Raw genomic sequence first — 23,949 nt, 5'->3', positions numbered from 1 at the left:
TTTTGAGATGGAGTCTCGCTCTGTCACCCAGGCTGGAATGCAGTGGCACAATCTCGGCTCACTGCAAGCTTCGCCTCCCAGATTCATACCATTCTCCTGCCTCAACTCTCGAATAGCTGGGACTATAGGCACCTGCCACCATGCCCTGCTAATTTTTTGTATTTTTAGTAGAGGTGGGGCTTCACCGTGTTAGCCAGGATGGTCTTGATCTCCTGACTTTGTGATCCACCCGCCTCGGTCTCCCAGAGTGCTGGGATTACAGGTGTGAGCCACCGCACCTGCTCTCATCTCTTCTTTATTAGAAGCAATTCAGCTTGTCATTTACATCAGGTATAACTCCCAGTGCAATCCCTCCCCCCTCCCCCCTCCCCATAATAGGCCCCGGTGTGTGATGTTCCCCTTCCCGAGTCCAAGTGATCTCATTGTTCGGTTCCCACCTATGAGTGAGAACATGTGGTGTTTGGTTTTCTGTCCCTGTAATAGTTTGCTGAGAATGATGGTTTCCTGCTTCATCCATGTCCCTGCAAAGGACAAGAACTCATCCTTTTTTATGGCTGCATAGTATTCCATGGTGTATATGTGCCACATTTGCTTAATCCAGTCTGTCACTGATGGACATTTGGGTTGATTCCAAGTCTTTGCTATTGTGAATAGTGCCACAATGAACATACGTGTGCATGTGTCTTTATAGCAGCATGATTTATAATCCTTTGGGTATATACCCAGTAATGGGATGGCTGGGTCATATGGTGCTTCTAGTTCTAGATCCTTGAGGAATCGCCATACTGTTTTCCATAATGGTTGAACTAGTTTACAATCCCACCAGCAGTGTCAAAGTGTTCCTGTTTCTCCACATCCTCTCCAGCACCTGTTGTTTCCTGACTTTTTAATGATTGCCATTCTAACTGGTGTGAGATGGTATCTCATTGTGGTTTTGATTTGCATTTCTCTGATGGCCAGTGATGATGAGCATTTTTTCATGTGTCTGTTGCCTGTATGCATGTCTTCTTTTGAGAAATGTCTGTTCATATCCTTTGCCTACTTTTTGATGGGGTTATACCTGATGTGAATGACGAGCTGATGGGTGCTGATGAGTTGATGGGTGCAGCACACCAACATGGCACAAGTATGCATATGTAACAAACCTGCACATTATGCACATGTACCCTAGAACTTAAAGTATAATTAAAAAAAAAAAAACACAAAGGACCACATGTACAATGGTGGTCCCAAAAGATTATTTAAAAAAAAAATGAGACAACTGGCAAAATTTGAATATGAACTGTGTACTAGATGACAATATTCTGTCAGTGATAAATTTTCATAACATAATAATTGTATTGTCATTATGAAAGAGAATGCTGTAGCTCTTAAAAACAAATGATGAACTACTTAGGGAAGAAGTGTCATTAAGTCTGCAACTAAATTCTAAATAATGCAGGAGAGAGAGACAGAGAGAGAGAATGTACTAAATATTAAAAATTAGTGGATCCAGAAGAGAATGTAAATATCGATTATACTATCTATTCTTTCAGTTTTTCCATAGGTTTGAAAATTTTCAAAAGTTCTAAAGCAAAAAAAGAAGAAAAAGTGAAAGAATAAGGTGTTCATGTGTTAAATGTGGTCAAGAATAGAGGGTGTTATTCTGATGATTCAGATATGAAATGATGGCATCTTTCTTTGAGCTGGATACTAAGGAATTAACTCCAGGATTCAGTCTGACATATTGCTTGGCTTTCAAACCTTTTGGATTATTTTTCACTCTTATGGTTTGCTGAAAGCAAAAGTTACTTAGGAGATATATTACCTCTAAACTAAAAGATACTTCTTACAACTAAATAACTATGTCCCCAGCAGAAGAATCCCAGCTCAAGGTGACTCCATTAGCCTGTCATTTCACTTTAAACTGCTATCTTTCCACAGTTATGAAAGATCAAGCTTTTTTTCTCTGGAATATAAGAAAAATAAATGTAGGTCTTGCATGGTGAAAAAAAAAAGAAGCAATTCAAGGAGTTCAACTCACACCTTACACCCTAGGGGACAAAATTTCACAAAGGTGTGAATACCATGAGGTGGGGCTCAATTGGGACCATCCTAGAGGCTATCTACCACACATTTCATCTGGTAAAGTTGCTGGCTGATTACGACTTGAATATTTAACACTATTGTTGGTGATAGTAATGGAAGTTCAAACTCAGTATATTTAAGAGAATTGTTCATTTTTAACAAACCTTCACTAAGAGAAAGTAAAATGTGTTAATTATTTGGAATACTAACTAATTCTCTTAAATTACTGTTACACATTAACTTCTCAAGTGGTACATAGTGAGCACTTTCTCACTGAAAATACTGAAACAGGATACTTCGGCTATTTTACTCATGATTTTTGTACTGTCTCTCCCAGAAGTGGTAGTCATGTGCAATCACTAAAACAAAGTTACTTTAAAATGTAAAGATTTCATTGGTCTTATTTATTTATCTATTCAATGAGCATATATTGAACACTTGCTGTGTACAAAGGACTGCCCTAGTGTCAGATATAATGCCATTTTTTGTATACATGAAAAATTTCTGGCTTTATATTGAAAACCTTAGTTTTTAATTACACAGTGAGAATGTTCATATGTAATATGAATATGGAAATGAAAATGTGTAATATAACATTCTTCTAGGTCTCTGCATAAGAGGGAAAACATTTCCATAGGAAGTACTTAAGACAGGGATCCACAAATTATGGCCAACAAACTTAATCTTGTCTACTGCTTGTTTTTGTAAATAAAATTTTCTTGGAATACAGACACATCCATCTGCTTATATATTTTCTGTGGCTACTTTCTTGCTACCTGAAGAGAGTAGAGTAGTTACAACAAAGATCATGTAACCTTACAGAGCTTACAATATTTACCATCTGGCCCTTTACACAAAAAAATTGTCAACGCTTGACTTAACAACAAAAAATAAAATTGTGCTTCATGAATTGTTAGATTAGGATTTATTAAATACTTATATTTGATGATTACTTAGTGATGCAAGTGATACACTTAGGATTTTCCATAATAAGGCATCAAGCCACTTATCTAGCTTTATTTGCTATTATGATTATATTCATATATCTGATAATAATAGTAATAGATAATTTTATTGAGTACTTACTATGTGTTGGGCAATGTATTAAACACACACACATATACAAACACACCCACACATGTATCTGTACATGCCTCATTTGTCTTTATAACACTATGTGAAAGGCACTGTTTTACAGAAGATGAAACTGAAGTTAAATACACCAGAATTTCAGCTTAGGTTTTTCTGATTTCAAAGCCCAAAGTCTTTGTGTATGACTCCTCCATTTCTTAGCTTTTTCTCCATGAATATTATATTTTATTTTTATTCCACAAATGCGCCTCTTTCCCATCTCTCTACATTTTGCTCAACCTACTTCCAACTCTTGGAATGCCCTTCCCAGCCATTTCTTGCCTGAATTTTACTAATCTGTCAGAGACCTTCATAACTCTTGCCTCTTTCATGACACCTTTCCTAAATTCCCAGTCAGAAGTAATCTCAGTCCTATTTTTCAACTGAAAAGCATCTATCAAGATCTCTGGTATACTTAAACTGTTTGACACATGCTGGGTAATGATGTTAAAATACTAGACTATAATGTTGCACATGAATTATAGTCATAGAATATTTTTCTTCTAAAAGATCAAAAAACTGTAAGTATTTTTTCAAAGGTTGTTATTATAAAGTAAACTGACATTCATAATGAATAACCTAATATGTAGTAAGGGAATCTGACTAGAAGATAGGTCTGTTATTTCAATCTGAAATTGCAAGTATATTTTGCAGTTTTCTCTAAGCTGTTTTATGTGCCTCATTTCCTTTTTATCAGCAATATTTTGTAACTGCATATGTGAAATGTAGGTTAAGCATGTAAAACTGTCTTGGTCATAGGCTCCTATTTTACCAAGTCCAGTGGATAATTGGTATTTTTGTAAATTATATTATCAAGGATATTTTGGGAATAAACCAGCTTCTTAAGACTCTTATATATCTTCTAGAATACGCTTCTCATTTGGATTTTCTCTGAAAGGATCATGGATTTATTATAAAAGCCAGACCAGCTTTCTTCATGTTATTAAATACAATTGTGTTGGTTTCCATTGACACAGGTTTTGCTTGATCTACTTTATTTCATTTATTACTTTAAAAGGATTGCATTAAGCTAAGAGCTATGGAGAAAGAAATATGACTTCATGCAAAAATATTACCTAGTCTGGAAGAGTTAATGAACACTGCAAGATAGTATAAAATCAAATTAGCAGGGTAATGGTATAGCTCATGGATTCAGAAGATGAAGATACTTAGTCTTTTCTAAATAATTTAGTACTTGATTATTCACTTATACTATGTATTAAAATACTCAGAAAAAAACATTCAAGAAACTCTTGGCTTACAGTCTGCAGGGAGTTCCCAGCATTTTCTTCTGGCTTTTAATGCAAAAGCAGTTAACAAGACCAGCCCTTGCAATGAATCATTCCTGTTGTGTTTAATTTTATAAGTTCAACTTCACGGACCCACACATTTGGCTAAACATTATTTGGGATGTATCTGTGAAGGTGTTTTCGGATGAGATTAATATTCAAATGGCAGACTGAGTAGAGAAAATTATTCACCCTACTGTTGTTGGCTTTATTCAATAAATTGAAGACCTGAATTGAACAAAAAGGCCAAGTAAAGGGGAATTTCTCTTGCCTGACCTCTTGAACTGGAACATTGTTTTTTCCAGGCCTTCAGACTTGGACTGAAATGTTGGCTCTTGACTTCGAGTCTGTCAACCTTTGGATTAGAATTTACACCATCAACTTCCTTGGTTCTCAGGCCTTCAGATTTACAATGGAACTACACAAAGGCTCTCCTGCACCTCCAGCTTACAAACTGCAGATCTTTGGACTTCTTAGTCTCCATTAATCATATGAGCTAATGCCTTATAGTAAATCTCTTTCTAGATAGATAGATAGCTAGAGATAGAGATATATCCTATTGGTCCTATTTCTCTGGATAACTTTGATCAATACAACTCCTCAAAGGATCACCTTCTATTTCTGGAACTAAATTCTGTCCCTACCAATTTGTGTTAATAGCTAAAAGATGCTGCTTTCAAATCTCATGCAAGTACTCTAGATGTGTTGTCTAAAAAGGATAGCTATTTATTTTCTTGTTTTCCCTCTGGGTTTCTTTGATCTTCCATATTTTATTTTAATTCTGATGGTATTTCTTTTGATAATGGAAAAGGAAACTCATATATTGAAAACCCCTACTATGTACCTGAAAACATACAAGTTATTTTTCTCTTGTTTTATCTTGCACACATAAATGTTAGAAGATGGTAGTTAATCATTTGCAGTTTTACAGTTAAGAAAATTGAAATCCTGAAAGATTAAATAAATGATCTAGTGTTACACAGGTAAGTTGTTCACAGACTTCAACATTTGATATTAGGATGTAAGTTCTGATGCTTTTAAAAATTAACATTTATTAAAAGACAAAGACTTAGTTTCTTAAATGTATATCTTGTAACAACAAGTTGAATAATAAGCAACACAGAATTGATGATGAAACTAACAGTGGAACAGGATAGCATGAGTCAGAACCACAAATCCAGAAATGGACCCATAAAGACTTTAGATACTGGAATTATCAGGTTAAAAAACCAAAGCCAACTGTACTTGCCATTTTAATATAAAAGTAAGCTTGAAAATGTTTTTAGGAACTGAAAAATACAAACTAGTGACATCATGTACTCGATTGAGTAAGAACCAAATAGAAATTTTAGAATGGAAAAATCTACTAAAATTAAGAAAATCGTTTGAGAGCAGCCTTGACACAGCTGAAGAAAGAACCAATAAACTAGAAAATAAATAGAAGAAACTATTAAAAATGCAACAGAGAAACAGAATGAAAGGAGAGAATAAATGGTTAAAAGAATAAACTTTGCCTAGCATTACTTAAATAGAGTCCAAAAGGAGAGAAAGAGAGAATGGGGAGGCAATATTGGAAGTTATGTGGTAGAGAATTTATGCTCCTCCTATAGTCTGTCCCATTTCTGCTGATGGTAGCTCTGTTCTTTTAGTTCCTCAGACCAGAAGCCTTAGCGTTATTCTTGATTTCTCTCTTTCTCTCCCTATATCCAGCACATCAATAATTTTTAAAAATTTAATTATTTTTAAATAGACAAATAAAAATTATATATACTTATTGTGTACAACAAGATGTTTTAAAACATGTATACATTGTGGAATAGCTAAATTGAACTGATTAGCATATGCATTACCTCACATACTTAGCATTTTTTTTTTCTGGTGAGAACACTTAAGATCTACTCTTTCAAAGAATACAGTACATTGTTATTAACTATAGTCACCATATTGTATGATAAACCTCTTGAACTTATTCCTTCTAACTGATATTTCGTGTCCTTTCACCAACATCTCCCCAGTCCCTGGTAACCACCATTCTATTCTCTGCTTGTATGAGTTTGACTTTGTTTATATTCCATATATAAGTGAGATCATGTGGCATTTGTCTTTCTGTGCCTGGCTTATTTCACTTACAAGGTTCTCCAGATTCATCTATACTTATAACAGAATTTTCTTCTTTTTAAGGCAGCATAATATTCCACTGTATGTATATATTACATTTTCTTTCCATTTATCCATTCATTTGTTAATGGACACAAGTTAATTCCTTGTCTTGGCTACTGAATAATTCTTCAATAACATGGGAGTGGAGATATCTCTTCTACATAATGATTCACTTCCTTTGGATATATACCCAGCAGTGGGATTGCCGGATTATGTGGTAATTCTATGTTTCGTTTTTGAGGAACTCCATACTATTGTCTCTAATGGCTCTACTAATTTACCTTCCCATTAACAGTGTACAAAGTTTCCCCTTTCTCTACACCCTTGCCAGCATCTGTTATTGCCTGTCTTTTTTATAAAAGCCGTTTTCACTGGGATAAGATGATATCTCATTGTAGTTTTGATTTGCATTTCTCTGATGATTAGTGTTGTTAGGGATTTTTTCATATACCTGTTGGCCATTTGTATGTCCTCTTTTGAGAAATGTCTATTCAGATCCTTTGCCCATTTTTAAATCAGGTTATTGTTTTCTCACTATGAGTTGTTTGGGTTCCATATATTTTGAATGTTAACTCATTATCAGAGGTATACAAATATTTTCTCCTATTTCATAAGTTGTTTCTTCACTCTGTTCATTGATTCCTTTGCTGTGCAGAGCTTTTTAGTTTGACATAATCCCACTTGTCTATTTTTGCTCTTGCCTGTGCTTTTGAGGTCATAGCCAAAAATCATTGCCCAAACCAATGTTGTGGAGGTTTTTCTCTGTGTTTTCTTCTAATAGTTTTGCCACTTCAGTTTTACACTTTAAGTCTTTAATTAATTAAGAAAAAAATTTTTAAGAGAGGGGTCTCCCTATGTTTCCCAGACTGGCCTTAATTAAACTCCTGGGCTCAAGCAAACTTCCTGCCTCAGTTTCTCAAGTAGCTGGAAGTACAGGCATGTACCATTTTACCCAGCTTTAATCCATTTTGAGTTAGTTTTAGTATATAGTGTGAGATGAAGGTCTGATTTTATTCTTCTGCATGTGAATGTCCAGTGTCCCAATGCCATTTATTGAAGAGGCTGCCCTTTCCCCATTGTGTGTTGTTGGCACCTTTGAAATAAATCAACCAGAAATATGTGTATTTATTTCTGGTATTTCTGTTCTTTTCCATTGGTTGATGTGTCTGCTTCTATGCCAGCATCAATTTGTTTTGATTATTATAGCTTTGTAGTATATTTTGAAGTCAGGTAGTGTAATATACTCAGTTTTGTTCTTTTTGTTCAAGGTTGCTTTGTCTATTCAGGAGCCATCAAAAAAATTCTTGGTCTATTTCAACAATTCTGGACATTTCAACACATGTCCAGAATCTAATCACTTATCATCAACTCCAAAATGCTAACATCATGACCTCTAGCTTGGGTCTCTAGTCTTAACATATCTTCCTCCTTCCAAATATTAAATATTATGCTATATAGTACTCAAAGGCATACCCTAAAGATGTTTTTATGGTTGACATTTTTTGTTTTTATTGTTTATGTTTCATAGTGTTTATGTTCTACTTTTTAAGTTTCTGGAAGTTGGTTCAACTATATTTTGAAGTAGAGTGTGCTTTTACCTTAACTATGCCAGTCTGATTCAGGCAGTGTTTCTATGAACTCAATCATACCTATGCATATCTTTTGCATACCTACTATGACATGCTAACCAGCAGAAGGGTAACATGGCATCAATCTGAAATTTGAATCCTTTTCTGCCGGTAACTGACAATATAACTTTGAGATGAATTTCTCTGTAAAATAGGGATGGTGATAGTAGAACGTATTTTGTAAGTTAATTTGGGTATTAAATGAGATTCAATAAGTAAAAGAATTTAACATGACTGTCTGCACATAATAAATGCTCAATAAAAATTATCTATTACTATTATTATGTCACTCCCTGCTCAGTCTTCAGTATTTCTCATTGCCTACAGAATTAAGCATACTTATATTCTAATAAAACTTCCTTTAACTCATTCAAACTTATCTCCAGTTTTTTTTGTAATATGAAATAACAGCTTCAACTGTGCTCTTCCTACCTTCATGCCCTAATATCTTATGTTTTGTCCCAGCTTTCTTGCCTGAAAACTGAAGCCTTTCACAGCTATCTTCTGTCCAAGTCATAGTCTGATTGCTCCCCCACCCCACCTTGTTTTATTTTTTTATCATGCTTCCTTTATCTGTTATAAATTCTCAAGTTATATTGCATTTTAATTTGTTTACATGTTTGATGCCACATTTAAGAGTACACTTCTGGGCTGGTTGCAGTGGTTCATGGCTATAATCCCAGCACTCTAGGAGGTTAAGGTGGGTGGATCACTAGAGCTCAGGAGTTCAAGACCAGCCTGGGCAATATGGCGAAACCCCACTCCTGCTAAAAATGCAAAAAATTAGCCAGTTGTAGTAATGTGCACCTGTAGTCCCAGCTACTCAGGAGGCTGAGGTGGGAAGATTATTTGAGCCTGGGAAGTTGAGGCTGTAGTGAGCTGTGTTCATGCTACTGCAGTCCAGCCCGGGTAACGGTAGTGAGACCCTGTCTGAAAAAATAAAAGGAAAAAAACCCAGCAGTATACTTCTTAAGGGCAGGGATTCTTTTGAAAAAAATTCAGAGATTTTATTTTTAGAACTTCTTAGATTCACAGCAAAATTGAGCAGAAATTACAAAGTTCATATATTTCCATACACAAAGCTTCCTCTACTATCAACATTCTGCACAAAAGCGATACCTTTGTTATAATTGATGAACCTACATGGACACATCATTATCACCCAAAGTTTATAGTTTATATAGGTTCATTCTTGATTTATGTATTCCATGAGTTGGACAAATATGTAATGATGATGTATTCCCACTATTATACCATTACATAGAATAGTTTTACTGCCCTGAAAATCCTCAGTGCTTAGCCTGTTCATCCCTACCTCCCTCCAGTCCCTGGCCAGAGATTCTTCCTAGTTAATCTTTAGAACATAACATAATGTGTGACTCATAGTTGCCCCAAATAAGTGTTTTTACATGTGTGGTTTTTAGATGAATGAAAGAAGGAAGGGATAGATTGGAGAGAATCAGAGCATCTCTCAGAAGACCACCCCATCTCTTCCATGATGCCAATTCAAATCCCACCTTTTCTATTAAATCTTAGAAGAGTGTGCTCTGGACACATTTAAGATTTATTTTATGAGTCATCCAAGTAATTCTATATGTCATACTTGAATTTTTTGTTTTATGGGTCTTTGTCTGTATTCCTCAGTGAATTATATTTTTATATGGTAGGTAGAGTTGTATGATAATTCATCCCTTTGTGTTTTATGAGGAAAAGATGCCTTGATAAATTCCTGTATGTCACTGGGGATTGTAGACAGCAATCAGGAACAGAGAAACTTCTGGTCTATAAAAAATTCAGTCTCAGTCTCTTTTGCAATCAGTTCAGCTAACTGTCTAGGAAAGAAAATTATTGCGAACTAATTAAAAACAATAGAGAAGTAAATTTTTTTTCTTTTTTGCAGATTTGAGCTTGTAGCAGTTTTCATAAAAAGCTATTGAAGTTTGCCAAATTGTTGTTAAAATAAAATAACTTTTCTAGGTGCTACCAGAAGTTATTTATAGAATAATTTTCATCCTTTTTAAACATTCTAAAATGGTGTCTTTGATGTTATTTTGCTTTAATATTAATTTAAGAAGAAAATGTTATACATGTTGTTGATTTTCAAGTCATATTTCCTTTATTCCCTCCCTCCTAAATAATGAACGTAAGAGAAGATTAATTTAGATTCTGAAATTTTATTCATGTAGCTTTGACCACATAGGATGCTATACTTATCTAGGGGTGATAATTTTATATTTATCTACATCATAAAACCATTTTGCATAAATTTCAGTTTTTCATCAAGCTTCATTCGCTAGGATGCTTTTCTATAGTTTGTGGGATTTCTAGGACATGTCATTTGAGGAGGCTTGGCTTTGGGTTTTATGCATCAAGGAGATATAAAACTCTGACTTTAATAACTATTAATACTCATTTACAAGATTATTGGGAAATCTTTAGCCCAATCATATCATAAAATTATATTCTTTTTAGTTAAAGTAAGGTTTTAGTTATTCATATAGTAGTAGCAGTCTTAAGAGCTATGCCGGATAATCTATCATTATGAATTGAATAATTCATACTCTTGTCTCAGAACAACATTCCAGGGGGTGATAGTTACCATTTTAGAAGGAAACAAAGCATTCAATAAACATTATCTTTAAAATATACCACTGAGCATATTCCTCATTATGATCTTGTAATTGATACCAGTTTTAAAAGTTGAAATCTCAATTTATGTTCAGAAAATTAATTTCAAGTCTTAAAAGGTAAACTAAGTGATTAGGTTCATGGCAGTTCTATTTTTATTCACAGATAATGCATCTGAGGTAGCAATTACTACTCCAGGAACTAGTAACCATAGAAACAGCTCAACAGGCCCAACACCTGATTGTTCACCTCCATCCCCTGATACTGCCCTCAAAAATATTGTAAGAGTCATTCGACCCCAGGTAAGTGCCCAGAATGATGTTATTTTCCCTCTAATGTGTTTTGATTTGAATCAATGCATGTACATCACTTATATTGCAAGCTTGGACTATTTTATGTGGTATGTCAATAGACTTCTAAATTAAAAGAAGGGAGTTAGAAGAGGATGTTCGCTTCCTTTGAAGTTGGTGATAAACACTGAAATCTGCATTAGTTTTTGGAAAAATGAATTGTGCCTATTGCATGAAGCAGTGAGACTTAGAAAAATAGCTATTTTACATCATTTTTCTTTCATAACATTTTAATAATTATGCTCCAATTATTGAGCTGTTACATATTTTCTGGTGTTTCCTGATCTTTTTGTCTTCATTCTTCTGGACAATGCTACATGGTTTGTGATTATTTCTCTGTATTCTGACTCCAGTGATTTTTATATTTCTCTATCTTCTCTTTTTAGTTTCAGTGAATATTGTCTGCGTTTAACATTGCTCTTTGTTTTCCTCCAGTAGCTAGTCTCTCTTTATCCTTTGTTCTTTTTTCCATTCCTGTCACTTTCCTGTATGGATTTCTCTCTTTTCTCCCTTCTCTTTCAGTTGGATTTTCTAGTAGGCGGTTTGCAGGCAAGCTTTAGAAATATCATTGGGACAAGCTGTTCTGTGATATTTCATTGAAAATAGCACTTATAAAGCTGTTTGCATTATATTTTTGCCAACAGATGGACCCAGAACATGAAATTGGTGGTGTTCTCAACCTGGCTCATTGTGAATGGGCCTCATAAAATCCAAGACAGGGGGACTTTGGATTCAATCAATACCATTCATCATCTACTTAGATATAGAGTATGAATAAATCCTTTGAGCCAAATGATAGGGCAAATATGTTTTTTAAGACTATTTAGGTCTAAATGAAAATGATTAGTTTAATATTTTTCCTTCTTTAACATAAGTTATTTTATATCATTTTTATTATAATCTTCATCCTCATTAATAAAATGGCACTTAAATTTTGGATATCCACTGCAGTTTATAGAACACTTTAATATAAATTGTTTCCTATATCCTTCATCAATTCAAGTGCAATTTGTGTTTCAGTGTTATAGATAAGGTCATTGGCACTCCAAAGGGGCTACGTCGTCCAACTGATTTGGAGTTTCTTTTTTTTTTTTTTTTACTTTAGTATATTTGCCTCTTCCAGTCCTGCTCAGAGGTTAAAAAAATCCTCATGAGTTTGTATAATTTGACACATCTTTAGGAGTATGGAATATGCACTTTCAGGGGCATTTAGGCACAGGTAACATTTGACACAGTGCCTCAATATGTGGAGGAGAAAATTGTTTTCAAAAATGTCCTCTTCTGCTAGGCATAGTGGCACACGCTTGTATTCCTAACTACTCGGGAGGCTGAGGCAGAGAATCACTTGAGCCCAAGAGTTCTATACCAGTCTGGGTAACATAGTGACACCTTCATCTCATTACAAAAAGTCCTGTTTTTCAAGGAAATTTGATCGGGTCTATTTGCTTCAAGATAAACCTCACTAAACCCAGATTTAGATGCTATCTGTCATGTTTGTTGGCATTGGTTCTCTTATATGAAGATTTTTCTGGGGTTATTGTGTTTCTAGTGCATTTCTAACATTTTCAAGCTATTTAGGTAAGACATTGTCCTATATATGTTAATAAAATTCATTACTAAATGTATTTGTTTTTATACCAATGTAAATTCTCTAATGTAAATGCACTTGGTCATTCAATGAGTGAAAAACAGATTCTCTTCTATAGATCCATTATCTGAATAACTGAGGCATTATTTCATAAATCATTCTCTACATATTTTAATTGAGTTTAGGTTTACCTGGTAATCTTTGAAGAAATCTAGAGGTAGAATTCAAGCCAGAAATTCCATCTTGACCCAATTCATTGGTACTGTCAATACTTAAATGCGTGTCTTATTAACTGACTCCACCTTTCTCAAATGTTGTAACAATGCTTTAAGGAGAAAAACAAATAAGTGAGAAAGTTAAGTAACTCAGGATGATGGTATTTAAATTAGAACCAATGCAGCCTATGTTTATATAATAGAACAATAACAGCTATATATCTATGTATTTTCTTTCTCTATATATAATTGCAGAAAGAATATAACCTCAATTAGGCTACTCTTTCTTCCACTCTGGAGACATTGGTGCATGACTTATTTCTCCATATGAGTTATGACCTTCAGGGCCTCCTCATTCATTGTAGAAAGGAAGGAGTAGAATATTCACATGGAAATACTTATGAGAGAGTATTCAGGTAGGACATGAGGTTTCAGGAAAGGATTTGGAGACTAGAGGATGTGCATGGAGGGTGGATGGATGGATAGAATAGGAGACTCCTGCCGTGTTCTGACAAATCATAGGTGTGTCAGGGATGGAAAATGGTTGAGAGTGACTGTTCCAAAGAAAAGATAATTATTGGTGAGCTTATATAAAAGCCTATATTTTAATCACAGGTTTAATACTCTAACATATTTGTTAATTCTGCCTTTTTTTTTTTTTTTTTTTTCTGAGACAGAGTGTTGCTCTGTCACCCAGACTGGAGTGCAGTGCCGTGATCTCGGCTCACTACAAACTCCGCCTCCCGGGTTCACACCATTCTCCTGCCTCAGCCTCTCAAATAGCTGGCACTACAGGCACCCACCACCATGCCTGACCAATTTTTTTGTATTTTTAGTAGAGACGGAGTTTCACTGTGTTAGTCAGGATAGTCTCAATTTCCTGACCTCATAATCCACCCACCTCAGCCTCCCAAAGTGCTGGGATTACAGGCATGAGCCACTGCACCCAGCCTAATTCTGGCTTTCTATCTGGAAATGCAAAAAGTGTGAAGTTAGATTGATTTATGGATATTCAAGACCTTTTAAAAAAATTTATTAAAAATTAATAATATGGTTGAAATGATAATTTCACTTTTAGAACTTGTGTTGAACTTTGAAAACAAAAATATAAATGTGACCCTTATTCATGATTTTACAATTCTTTGACCATTAGCTGATGTGTTCAGTCTTTTATTGTGGAAAGAATGATATTGAGTAGGCGAGGTAAAGGTAGAACTTTCGTCTCATTCACTGAAAATAGATACTGCTTAGATGTAGCGAATTTAGGTTCCTTTTCCTTTGCCTCTTGTATACCTTTATCTGGTTTATTTTCTTGTAACTCTACCTGTGAAAGAAGAGCATCCATTGTAACCAAGGAGTCCTTGCTTTCAATATGAGATAGGGCTGATAACACATTGCATGTGTTTCTGCTTAGTTAATCACTTGGAAGCTGCTGGCTTCCCAGTGCTTTGTTTAGTTTGTTTTTATTCAGCATATGTATTAACTAAGTCACAGCTGTTAGTTCTGCATCCTGTGTTTGATCTTTTTCACCTTTGTTTCTTTCAGTTATTTCACGTCTTAAAATCCTCTAGATTGTGAACAGTCTATTTTAAATTCAGAGTGACTGAAATGGTTATATGTTACTCTTTTCTCTTTGTTTCTCTCCAGTATATTAACCCAAAAGGCTGAATTTTTCTACTTACTTATACTTAAATACTTTAAAAAAAATCTTTGAAATATATATTAGGTAGGTCTATTGACATTCCAGTTATCTTCTTTTTACTGAATAGTTATATGTTACTTGTTTTTAAATATTCTCTGGTGAAGCATCTTTTTTTCACAATTGAAGAATCAAATACACAGATCTTAAGTATGTAGCTTAATGAACTTTGATTATTTACATAGGTATAACACCACTCAAAACAAAATATAAAGCATTGCCATCACCCCAGAAAGTTTCCTCATGCCCCTTTCAAATTAGTTGCCCTCCTTCCTGCCTCGGAGGCAAGAATGTCCAGATTTTTATCATCATATATTAGGATTGGCTATTCTTGGACTTTATATAAATGTAATCCTACAGTGAGTATGTTTTCTGTGTGCATATCACTGTTTGGATTTCTTTCACTCAACATAATGGTTTTGAAATTAATCCATGTTGTTTCTTTCCTGATGAGTGGTTTACCATTGGATTAATATACTATAATTTATTCATTAATTCTCCTGTTGATTGATCCTTGCATTGTTTCCTGTTGTTTACCATTATGCATGAATATGCTATGAATATACATATATAAGTCTTTTTTGTAAACATATGTTTTCATATAGATAAATGAAAATGGTATTGTTGGGTCACGTGGTAGATGAATAGCTAACTTTATAAAAAGCTTCCCAACAGCTTTCCAAAAAAGTTGTTCCATTTTTAGTCACCAATAGCAATGTGTGAGAATTTTCATTTCTCCATATTCTTGCCTTTTAAACTTTTTTATTTTAGCCATTCTTCTGGGTGTGAAATGATTTCTCATTATGGTTTTAATTTGCATTTTTTCTGGTGACTAATGATGATGAGTACCTTTTTCTGTGGTTATTGCCAATTTTTATATCTTCTTTTGTGAAGTATATGCACACCTCTTTTTTTAGGGGTATTCAACTTTGTAATTGTTTATTTGTAGTAATTCTTTATAAATTCTTCTGTAGCCCCACAAGATATGGGTCCTTTGTCAGGTGTATGCACTCTAAATATTTCCCCCACTCGGTGATTTGCCTAAACATTTCTCAAGTGGCTTTCGATGAGGAGAATATTTTAATTTTTATGTCAGATTTATCATTTTATTCTTTTATGGTTAGTGTTTTTGTGACTTGTCCCAGGTTGTGAATATATGCTCCCACTTTTTTCTAGAAGTTTTCTTGTTCTGGTTTTTATATTTAGGTCGATAATCCATCTCAGATTGTTTTGTGTATGGTGTGAGGTAGGGGACAAGATTTAATTTTCGCAACATGGAAAAAAAATTGTTATTTGTTGATTTAATAATTTAGTATTATTTATTGCTTTCATATTTTAATTGTTTGTCATTGGCATATAGAAATGCAGTTGAGTTTTATCTTACCATTTTAATTTTATTTAAGTGCTAGAGTGGTTTTTTGCTTTATTAAAAAATAACTTCCATGAGATTTTTTGTGTCATCTTAGAATAATGATAGTTTGACTTTTTTCTAATATTTGTACCTTTTATGTCTTTTTCTTATTGCTGTGACTATAGTAAAATGATGCAATGAAGTGGTAAAACCAAAAATTATTGCCTTGTTCCCTATCTTTGGAGAAAGCAGACAATGTTACAATGTTTCAACGTTAACTACAATATAGGCTATTAGTTTATTGCATGTATTCTTGGTTCTGTTGATATGGCAGATTACATTGTTTTATTTTGCATGTTAATATAAATAACACTTGGCTATAATGTTTTATACATTTTATATAGTCTTTGGTGCAAGAGACACTTTGGATATAGCATTAGTCGTAGATAGATGGATTAGATCTAAGGGAGCCAAAGATGACTAATGATTTGGGCTTTGTTGACTGGGATTTTGGAATGCTACTAATAAAGATAAGAAAGACTTGAACAGATGTTTATTTGGATGAAGGAGAAGATGACATCATAAATTTGGTTTTGTAGACTTACTGAACATGAAGCATGATATATAAATTGGAAATATTGATATGGGGCTCTGGAGAGAGGTGAGGGATTAAGGTAAAGATTTTATTCTAGTTCATAAAATTTGATGATGAAGAGAGATAGTACCAGAGACAGAATTCTGATAAATGTTTACACTAAAGGAGGATAATTATGTTTTTGGAGTACCTGATATAATTTAATGTTCATGATTGTTTTTGGAATGGGTATTTTCATTTTATAGGTGAGGAAGTTGAGAACTGGGAATTTAAGTCATTTCTTCACATGTACTTTAGAAATAAGTCTTTAGCAAAAGAGAGAATCATTGAGAAAAATAAAAGAAGAAAGACAACTGTTACTGTGGACATAAAGTAAAAAATTTTTAAAGTGATTGGTCAACATTGTCAAAACCTCCAGGAAAGTAGGAGAAGAGAGACAAAAATTTCAGTTTATTTGACAATTATGAGGGCAGAGACCTTCAAGGATGCAATTTCCTTCAAGTGAAGAATGTAGAACCTTAAGATGAAAGAAATTGAAGAGTGGGGAAAGATATCCTGATTGTATACTAATCTTTTCAATAGTTTGATGGTAAAAGGAAATAAGGCAGTATGACAGCATGTTAAAGGATGAGCAGAGGTGGAGAAACAGTTTCTGGTTGTAGAGAATGAGAAAGAGCCTAAAAGTTGACTGAAGAGACATGTGTGATAGGGACTGAACTGTTAAATATTTTCTTAGGAGGTATATATAAATCCAGTTAGTTCCAAAGTTCAAACAAACTAACATCAGCAGTTGACAGAACACTGAATTCTTGGTCTGTGCTCTTGGTGATGGTTGTAGCTAGATGGGTTTATACACTCCTTTCACTGTTGCATGATAGAAATCAAGTCTAAAATAGAAGGGGGCTCTTGAGAAGTGACCACGGGCAGAAAAAGAGGCTATTTTGGCACAATACCACAGATAAGTCATCTAAATGGGCTCAATATTGAACAGAGATTTTTAGCATAATGAGCATAAGGATATCCTAAGAAGAAGTCAATCTGGAAAATTTGAAATTCTGTTCTATCATCTGAATATTTGTATTTCCCCCAAATTTCTATGTTGAATTCAAATCCTCAATGTGATAGTATTAAAAAGTGGGGCCTTTAGGAGAGGATTAGGTCAGATGTCAGAGCTCTCATAAACGGGATTAGTTCACTTTTAAAGGAGGCCCATAGGAGCTTGTTCACCCTTGCAACACATGAGGACACAGCAAGAACTCAGCAATCTGCAGTCTGAAAGAGGACCTTCACCAGGATCCAACCAAGCTGGAAACCTGATCTTGGACTTCTCAACCTCCAGAACTGTGAGAGACCCCATAACTTTATGGTATTTGTTAATAGCAGCTGGAAAAGACACTCCGATTGGCTTTAGATGTTCCTAGTACCATCCAAACCTCACCACTAGCCCAAAACCTCATCCTAAATGGAATTCAACAGAATGAAATAACACCAGGCTGCATTATTTTGCAGCTAAGGAGGGACCATAGCAAAAAGGAGCAAAGAGGCCGTAGAGGTAAAGAAAATGAAGAGAAAGGTCAAAGACACTAAAGGAGATGATTGGAGGAAAGATGAGTCATTTCTGAATGCCTACTCATACTGGACCGTGTTGAGATCAGGTGCCTACTCAACCTGAAAGAAAGAAACATTTTGAATATTTTTCTGGACCTGTATATGATTAATGAGCTAACAATAAAGCAGTTTAATAATAAGCCATAGCACCTCTCCCTGCCATTATTAAGAGTTTAGAACTGGGGTTACAAAAAATTATTGCCAAATCCAGAATAACATTTTTCTGAGCACTGTGGGGTTATAGAGTATATATTCTAAATTTTAAAATTAGAAATGAGAGTGGGTATGTAAAAAACAGAGGCATATAACTTGGAAAGAGTGCAGAATATTGTATTGGGTTGCAACAAAAAATAGATAAGGAATAAAAATAACTTCAAGGAGATAATCTTTAAAAATATTTTTATTATTGAATATTGAGCCATTTATTCCCATGATTGAGTATGTATTTCTTTTTTTCTCATAAAAATTCTATCAGGTAGGTATATTTTTCCTTATTTTACTGATTGAGCCTGAGGCTTAGAGAGTTTGAATAATGTTCTCAGTATTATACAGCCACTGACTTACTGGAAGATCTCTGATTTCCTAACTCCAGTAGTTTTTCCATTACGCTAATTAGCTCATTAGGTAGAAAATAATCGAGGTGGAATATTGATATTCTAGAAGAGTGAAGCTTCAGGAGAGAATAATAGTTTTGAAAAAGGAGGCAGAACAGAAACATAGATAGCCAAAATATGTAGCCTGAAGGAAAGAGCCAAAGAAGACTGTATTCAGTAATTTCCAGACTTGCGACAAAAGCTGAGTGAGAAGAGAAGGCTAAAAACAGAAAGATAGTTATAATAGAAAATAATATTAGGTAAAACAAAGAGCAATTTGGAAAGGAAAAATATGAGAAGGAAGTCAACAGGACCCAACAGTCAACGTTGACAAATATGAATTGCCGAAGTTGTTCTGGACAAATATGAATTTCCTGGGAAGCTTTTTAAAAAAATGCCTGAGTTCTACCCCTGACCAATTAAATCAGTCTATCTGAGGGCAAGTATTTTTAACCTGGTATTCTTGGTAGGCTATGGGTGGTCTACTGGAATTATGTACAAAATTTTGCAGACTCAAACCAGATAAAAGGTGCCATGGTACTGTGTACGTTGTAAAGCCCTGCAATGGCCCAACTTGTTATTATAATGGTGATTAGATCATGTTTACCTACAATTGAAATAAGACCTTTGAGAAGTAATGTTCTAACTCTCTGTCTCATCCACAAGTAGCTCTGATCACGGCAACTGTGGCTTTTAAAAAATGTATTTGGGAACCTTTTAAAGTTCCCTAAATCATTGGAACCTACTTAAGATGATGTTGGCTACATATGGGGTGATATTCGCCTTCAAGCATCTCATTCTTTAGATGCCTCTGCTTAAGTGAGCCACAGGAAGTATAAACTCCTGAAATTTGGGATATGGGAGGAGTCAGTGCGGATAAATGGCACAGTACAGGGTCAGGCTGACCTAATGCAGGGGAGGGAAAAGCCAGAATCCAGAAAACAACCACTATAAATTGTATCTTCCATTGATGATTAAAATCACCATCAATCCGTATAGTGGTCATACCAATTATATGCCAGTGGAATATTATTCATCCTCATTTCTATTCATTTGATGAAATTACAGGTGAGTTTATTTTACAGGAATATGGAGAATTTTTGTTATTTGGCACTTCCTGCATGTAAAAAAATTTTTTGTCTTTTTTTCCTGAACATGAAATGTAATTTTTTATATTTTGTGCCACATTGCCATTAATAGCAAGACTGTATTAATATTGTGTTTTCCTTTTGTGTTATTCAGGGATTTTTCTTCCACATGCATAAAATTCTCAGTGGGTGTCATTGTTTGGCTCAGCTTTTTCCCCTAAAGCATGTCTAGACAGCCTAAATGAGAAAGCATAGATGCACATGTACTCCTGGCACCTAAAATAAAAATAGAAGAAGAGAAACAAAAGAAAATTGAGTTTAGACATTAACTTGAAGTTTTGGAAAAGATGCAGATGAATCATTATAAAGACAAGGAAATGTTAATTAAGTAGACATTTAATATAAAAGTATTTTCAAGTCACATGAGTGACTAAGAACAGATGTACTATGAGAATAGTGAAAATAAATGTGGCTATTAAAATGGTAATAAATAAAAATATGCTCAAGGATGTTCATTGTAGAAATATTTATTGGAAATCTTAATGCCTATTAGTAAGGATAACTTGTTAAATAAGCCATAGTATATTCATCAAAAATGAAATACATCCTTTGTAGATATATATGTATTGGTCTGTAAAGCTGGTTAAATTTATTGTGTAATTAAATAAAAGAATGCATAGATAGAAAAAATATTCTGGGAAAAATTTACTTGCAAAATAAAATGATCAGAAAGTAGAGTTGGCAATATTGCTTTAAATATCTTAAATGGCAGACTAGAATTTGAAATATAGTCTATCCTTGCCTTTAGGTCACTTGTTATTCACTGCACAGGGTGCAGTCAATTACATCTTCCTCTAAGTTCGAGGAAATCTTTTTGACTATACAATGAATAGTATATCTACTATATGAATCTGAACCTAATCATTCCAACTTCCCAATCTTGCCTGTTCTAAAATTCTGGAATTTAGCTGTGAAAGTACCACAAGGGACATCATTACTTTATTTATTTATTCATTCATTCATTCATTCATTCAATAAACACAGTCGAGTGCCTACCATATTCTGGGCATCTTAAGCGGTGATTTGAATATGAAAATAACTAAAATATGGATTCTATCCTAAAAGAACTTTGAACCAACCAAAGGAGACTGTTCTCTAAATAGAGAACTTTTGGAATTTCACTGATGGAGTTCATTGATCCAATGCCCCAAGGATCATCTTCAGACCTCTTCTTAGTCTATGTGTTCTCATCCAGTTCCAGAGCTTTCAATGCTGTTTATGTGCTGATTACTCCTAAATTTATATCTCCAGGCCTGCCCACTCCCCTGAACTCCAGGCTCTTATCCAGCAGGCTACTCTAAATGTCAATGGGATGTCTTAAACTTAACCTGTATAGCACTGCAGTTTGCATTTCAGTTAATAGCAGCTCAGGCTTAAAAACTTGACCCCATCCTTGATTTCTTTCTTTCTCTCTCACCTCACATCCACTCCATCAAAAAAATCCTCTAGGCCAGCAGTTCTCAATGTGTGGTTCAGGACCTCTTAGCAGGCTTCAAAACCTTTTCAAAAGGTCTGTGAGGTCAAACATATTTTCATAATAATACAAAGACATTTTGCCTTGTTCTGCTTTTATTTGTACATGAGTTCTAAATGGAGTTTTCCAGAAGCTATATGGTAAGTGATGATATCATACCTCTGATGGCTAATGGAATGCACACTTGTGTATTCTTATGCTTAAAGAATTTTTAATTTTAGTTTTTATATAAATATTAACAGATATGACTTGCATGAACGAAAAATCTTTAGTGTTATTAATTTTTAAGGGCATCAAGGGATCTTGAGACCAAAAAGTTCAAAAATCAGTCCTCTAACTTTTCTTTAAAAATATATCTTGAATCTTACCATCTGTCATCTATCACTATTGTATGAGCCATTAACATCTCTGACCTAGACCTTTGAAAAAGCTTCATATCTTGTTACTGGCATTGATTATTGTGCTCTTGTCCTTTTGTAATGTGGCCACATATTCACGTTATTCACCTGCTCAACCTTCCAATGTCTTCTCATCTCACTGAAAGTAAAGATGCATGACATCCAATATAATCTGACTCTCTAAAACCTCTTAACCCATCTCCTACCATTCTCCACATTGTTTAATTTACACTAGCCATGTCATCTTCCCAACATTACCTTAGATTAGCCAAACAGCTCGTGCCTTAGGTTCTTTGTACTTATCATTGAATTGTCTGGAACACCCTTCTCCCAGAGACTTAACACTGCTAATTATCATCCTTTCTACCTTATGAGAGATGCCCTTTTTGACCATTGAATATAAAGTAGCTACCACTGTATTTTCTGTCTCTGTTATGCTATTTTCCTTTATAACAATTTTCACTCCTGAACTAACATTATGTGTTGATTTGTTCAGTGTCTTTTTTCCCACCTGGAATGGATATTCCATGAGAATAAGAACTTCTTTCATTTATTTCTTCCTACCTTCCTTCCTTTCATCCCCCTCTTTTTCTCCCTCCTTCCTTCCTTGTTTATAAAGTGCTCAATTTCAGCACTTAGAACAGTACCTGGTTCACAATTGGCTGTCAATAAGTACCACCTGAATTAATTAAGAATAGTTGGGGAAAGGGCAGTGAAGACTATTCCAGAGAGGAAATGCTCAAATTGACCTTTATGTTTGAATAGGTGCTAGATCGGTGAAGTCTTAGTTGATTTTGTGTCGCTGTAATGGAACACCTGAGGTTGGGAGTTCCGTTATATGGAACATAAAATGAACTAAGAAGAGAGGCTTCTTTAACTCACACTTCTGCAGGCTGGAAAGTACAAAAAGCATCGTGTTGACATCAGCCCCGCTGCTGTTGATGCATCACAACATGGCAGAAGGTCAAAGGAAAAGTGAGCACATGTGAAGAGGCAAAACTCCAGTGGTATCTGGCTTTATAACAACTACCTCTTATGGGAATTAATCCATGCCCATGAGAATTAATCCAGTCTTGGCAGACTTGGAACTGTCAGTATTGCTAGAACAGAACCGAGCCATCCATGAGGGATCTGTCCTCATGACCCAAACACCCTCTACGAGGCCCCACCTGCCAACACTGCCACATTGGGAATCAAATTTCAATCTGAATTTCAGTGGGGACAAACTAAGCCATATCCATATCATAGTGGGCAGATATATAGTCCAGGGAGAAGGATAGGATAAGCAAGGCATTTAGAATCTTTTTACTTAAATGTTGTGCTGATTTACATAGGGCATTCTAGTAATCAGGAAGTCCTAACCAGATATTCTGCCACCCTCCTCTTAATCAGAATGTCCTAATATCTATGAATTTCTCACTCTGTAAGTGAGGTTCTTATATAAAAAGTTTCCATGGTCAAATATATTGGGGAAATACAGGGTTAAACAATTTCTTCACTGAATGATTTTTCAGAGCCTTCTTTTGCTACCACCCCTGTAAACCCATCAATATATTTCGCAACTAGTGATGCACAGAACTTAATTTGAAAAACATGATCTAGAGCATTTCATAGGCCTCTTTATAGCTGACCCTAACAATTCCATTCTGGTTTGATTTTGCACTCATCTTGCCCAAATTCACACTGTTGAGAAAGGGAACACTGAAACTCAGCAATAAATATGCCGTTTATTTATTATGTTACAGAGTGGTATCTACACATTGTCTACTTTAATCCTTTGAGAAACTATGTGAGATAGATAAGACCATTATGATTTTTATCTATGAGGAAAGGAAAAATAAGTATCTTTAGATTGTGCCATGTTGAAGAACAAGTTTTTTTTTTTTTTTTTTTAGCAGTTTATTGATTGATGGCACTTACGTTGCTGCCCCCTTTTTTAATTATTATTATACTTTAAGTTCTAGGGTACATGTGCATAATGTGCAGGTTTGTTACATATGTATACTTGTGCCATGTTGGTGTGCTGC

At 34.6% G+C, this 23,949-nt stretch overlaps 1 protein-coding gene across 3 annotated transcripts in view; it reads left to right on the top strand.

Annotated features, from left to right (window-relative positions):
* ANKS1B (ankyrin repeat and sterile alpha motif domain containing 1B) overlaps window positions 1-23,949 on the top strand; it is a 1,301,363-nt gene that overhangs the window by 535,431 nt on the left and 741,983 nt on the right. For all 3 annotated transcript variants that reach the window (XM_011934483.1, XM_011934476.1, XM_011934469.1), the window contains exon 11: window positions 11,069-11,205. In XM_011934483.1, the coding sequence (XP_011789873.1) occupies window positions 11,069-11,205 (137 nt within the window). The remainder of the gene's footprint in view (window positions 1-11,068; window positions 11,206-23,949) is intronic.

Source organism: Colobus angolensis, unplaced genomic scaffold (genome assembly GCF_000951035.1).
Source record: "Colobus angolensis palliatus isolate OR3802 unplaced genomic scaffold, Cang.pa_1.0 Scaffold10, whole genome shotgun sequence".
In the NCBI taxonomy this organism is placed as follows: Eukaryota; Metazoa; Chordata; class Mammalia; order Primates; family Cercopithecidae; genus Colobus; species Colobus angolensis.
Note: the sequence above shows the minus strand (reverse complement) of the source record. Positions and strands in the feature narration are given on the sequence as shown.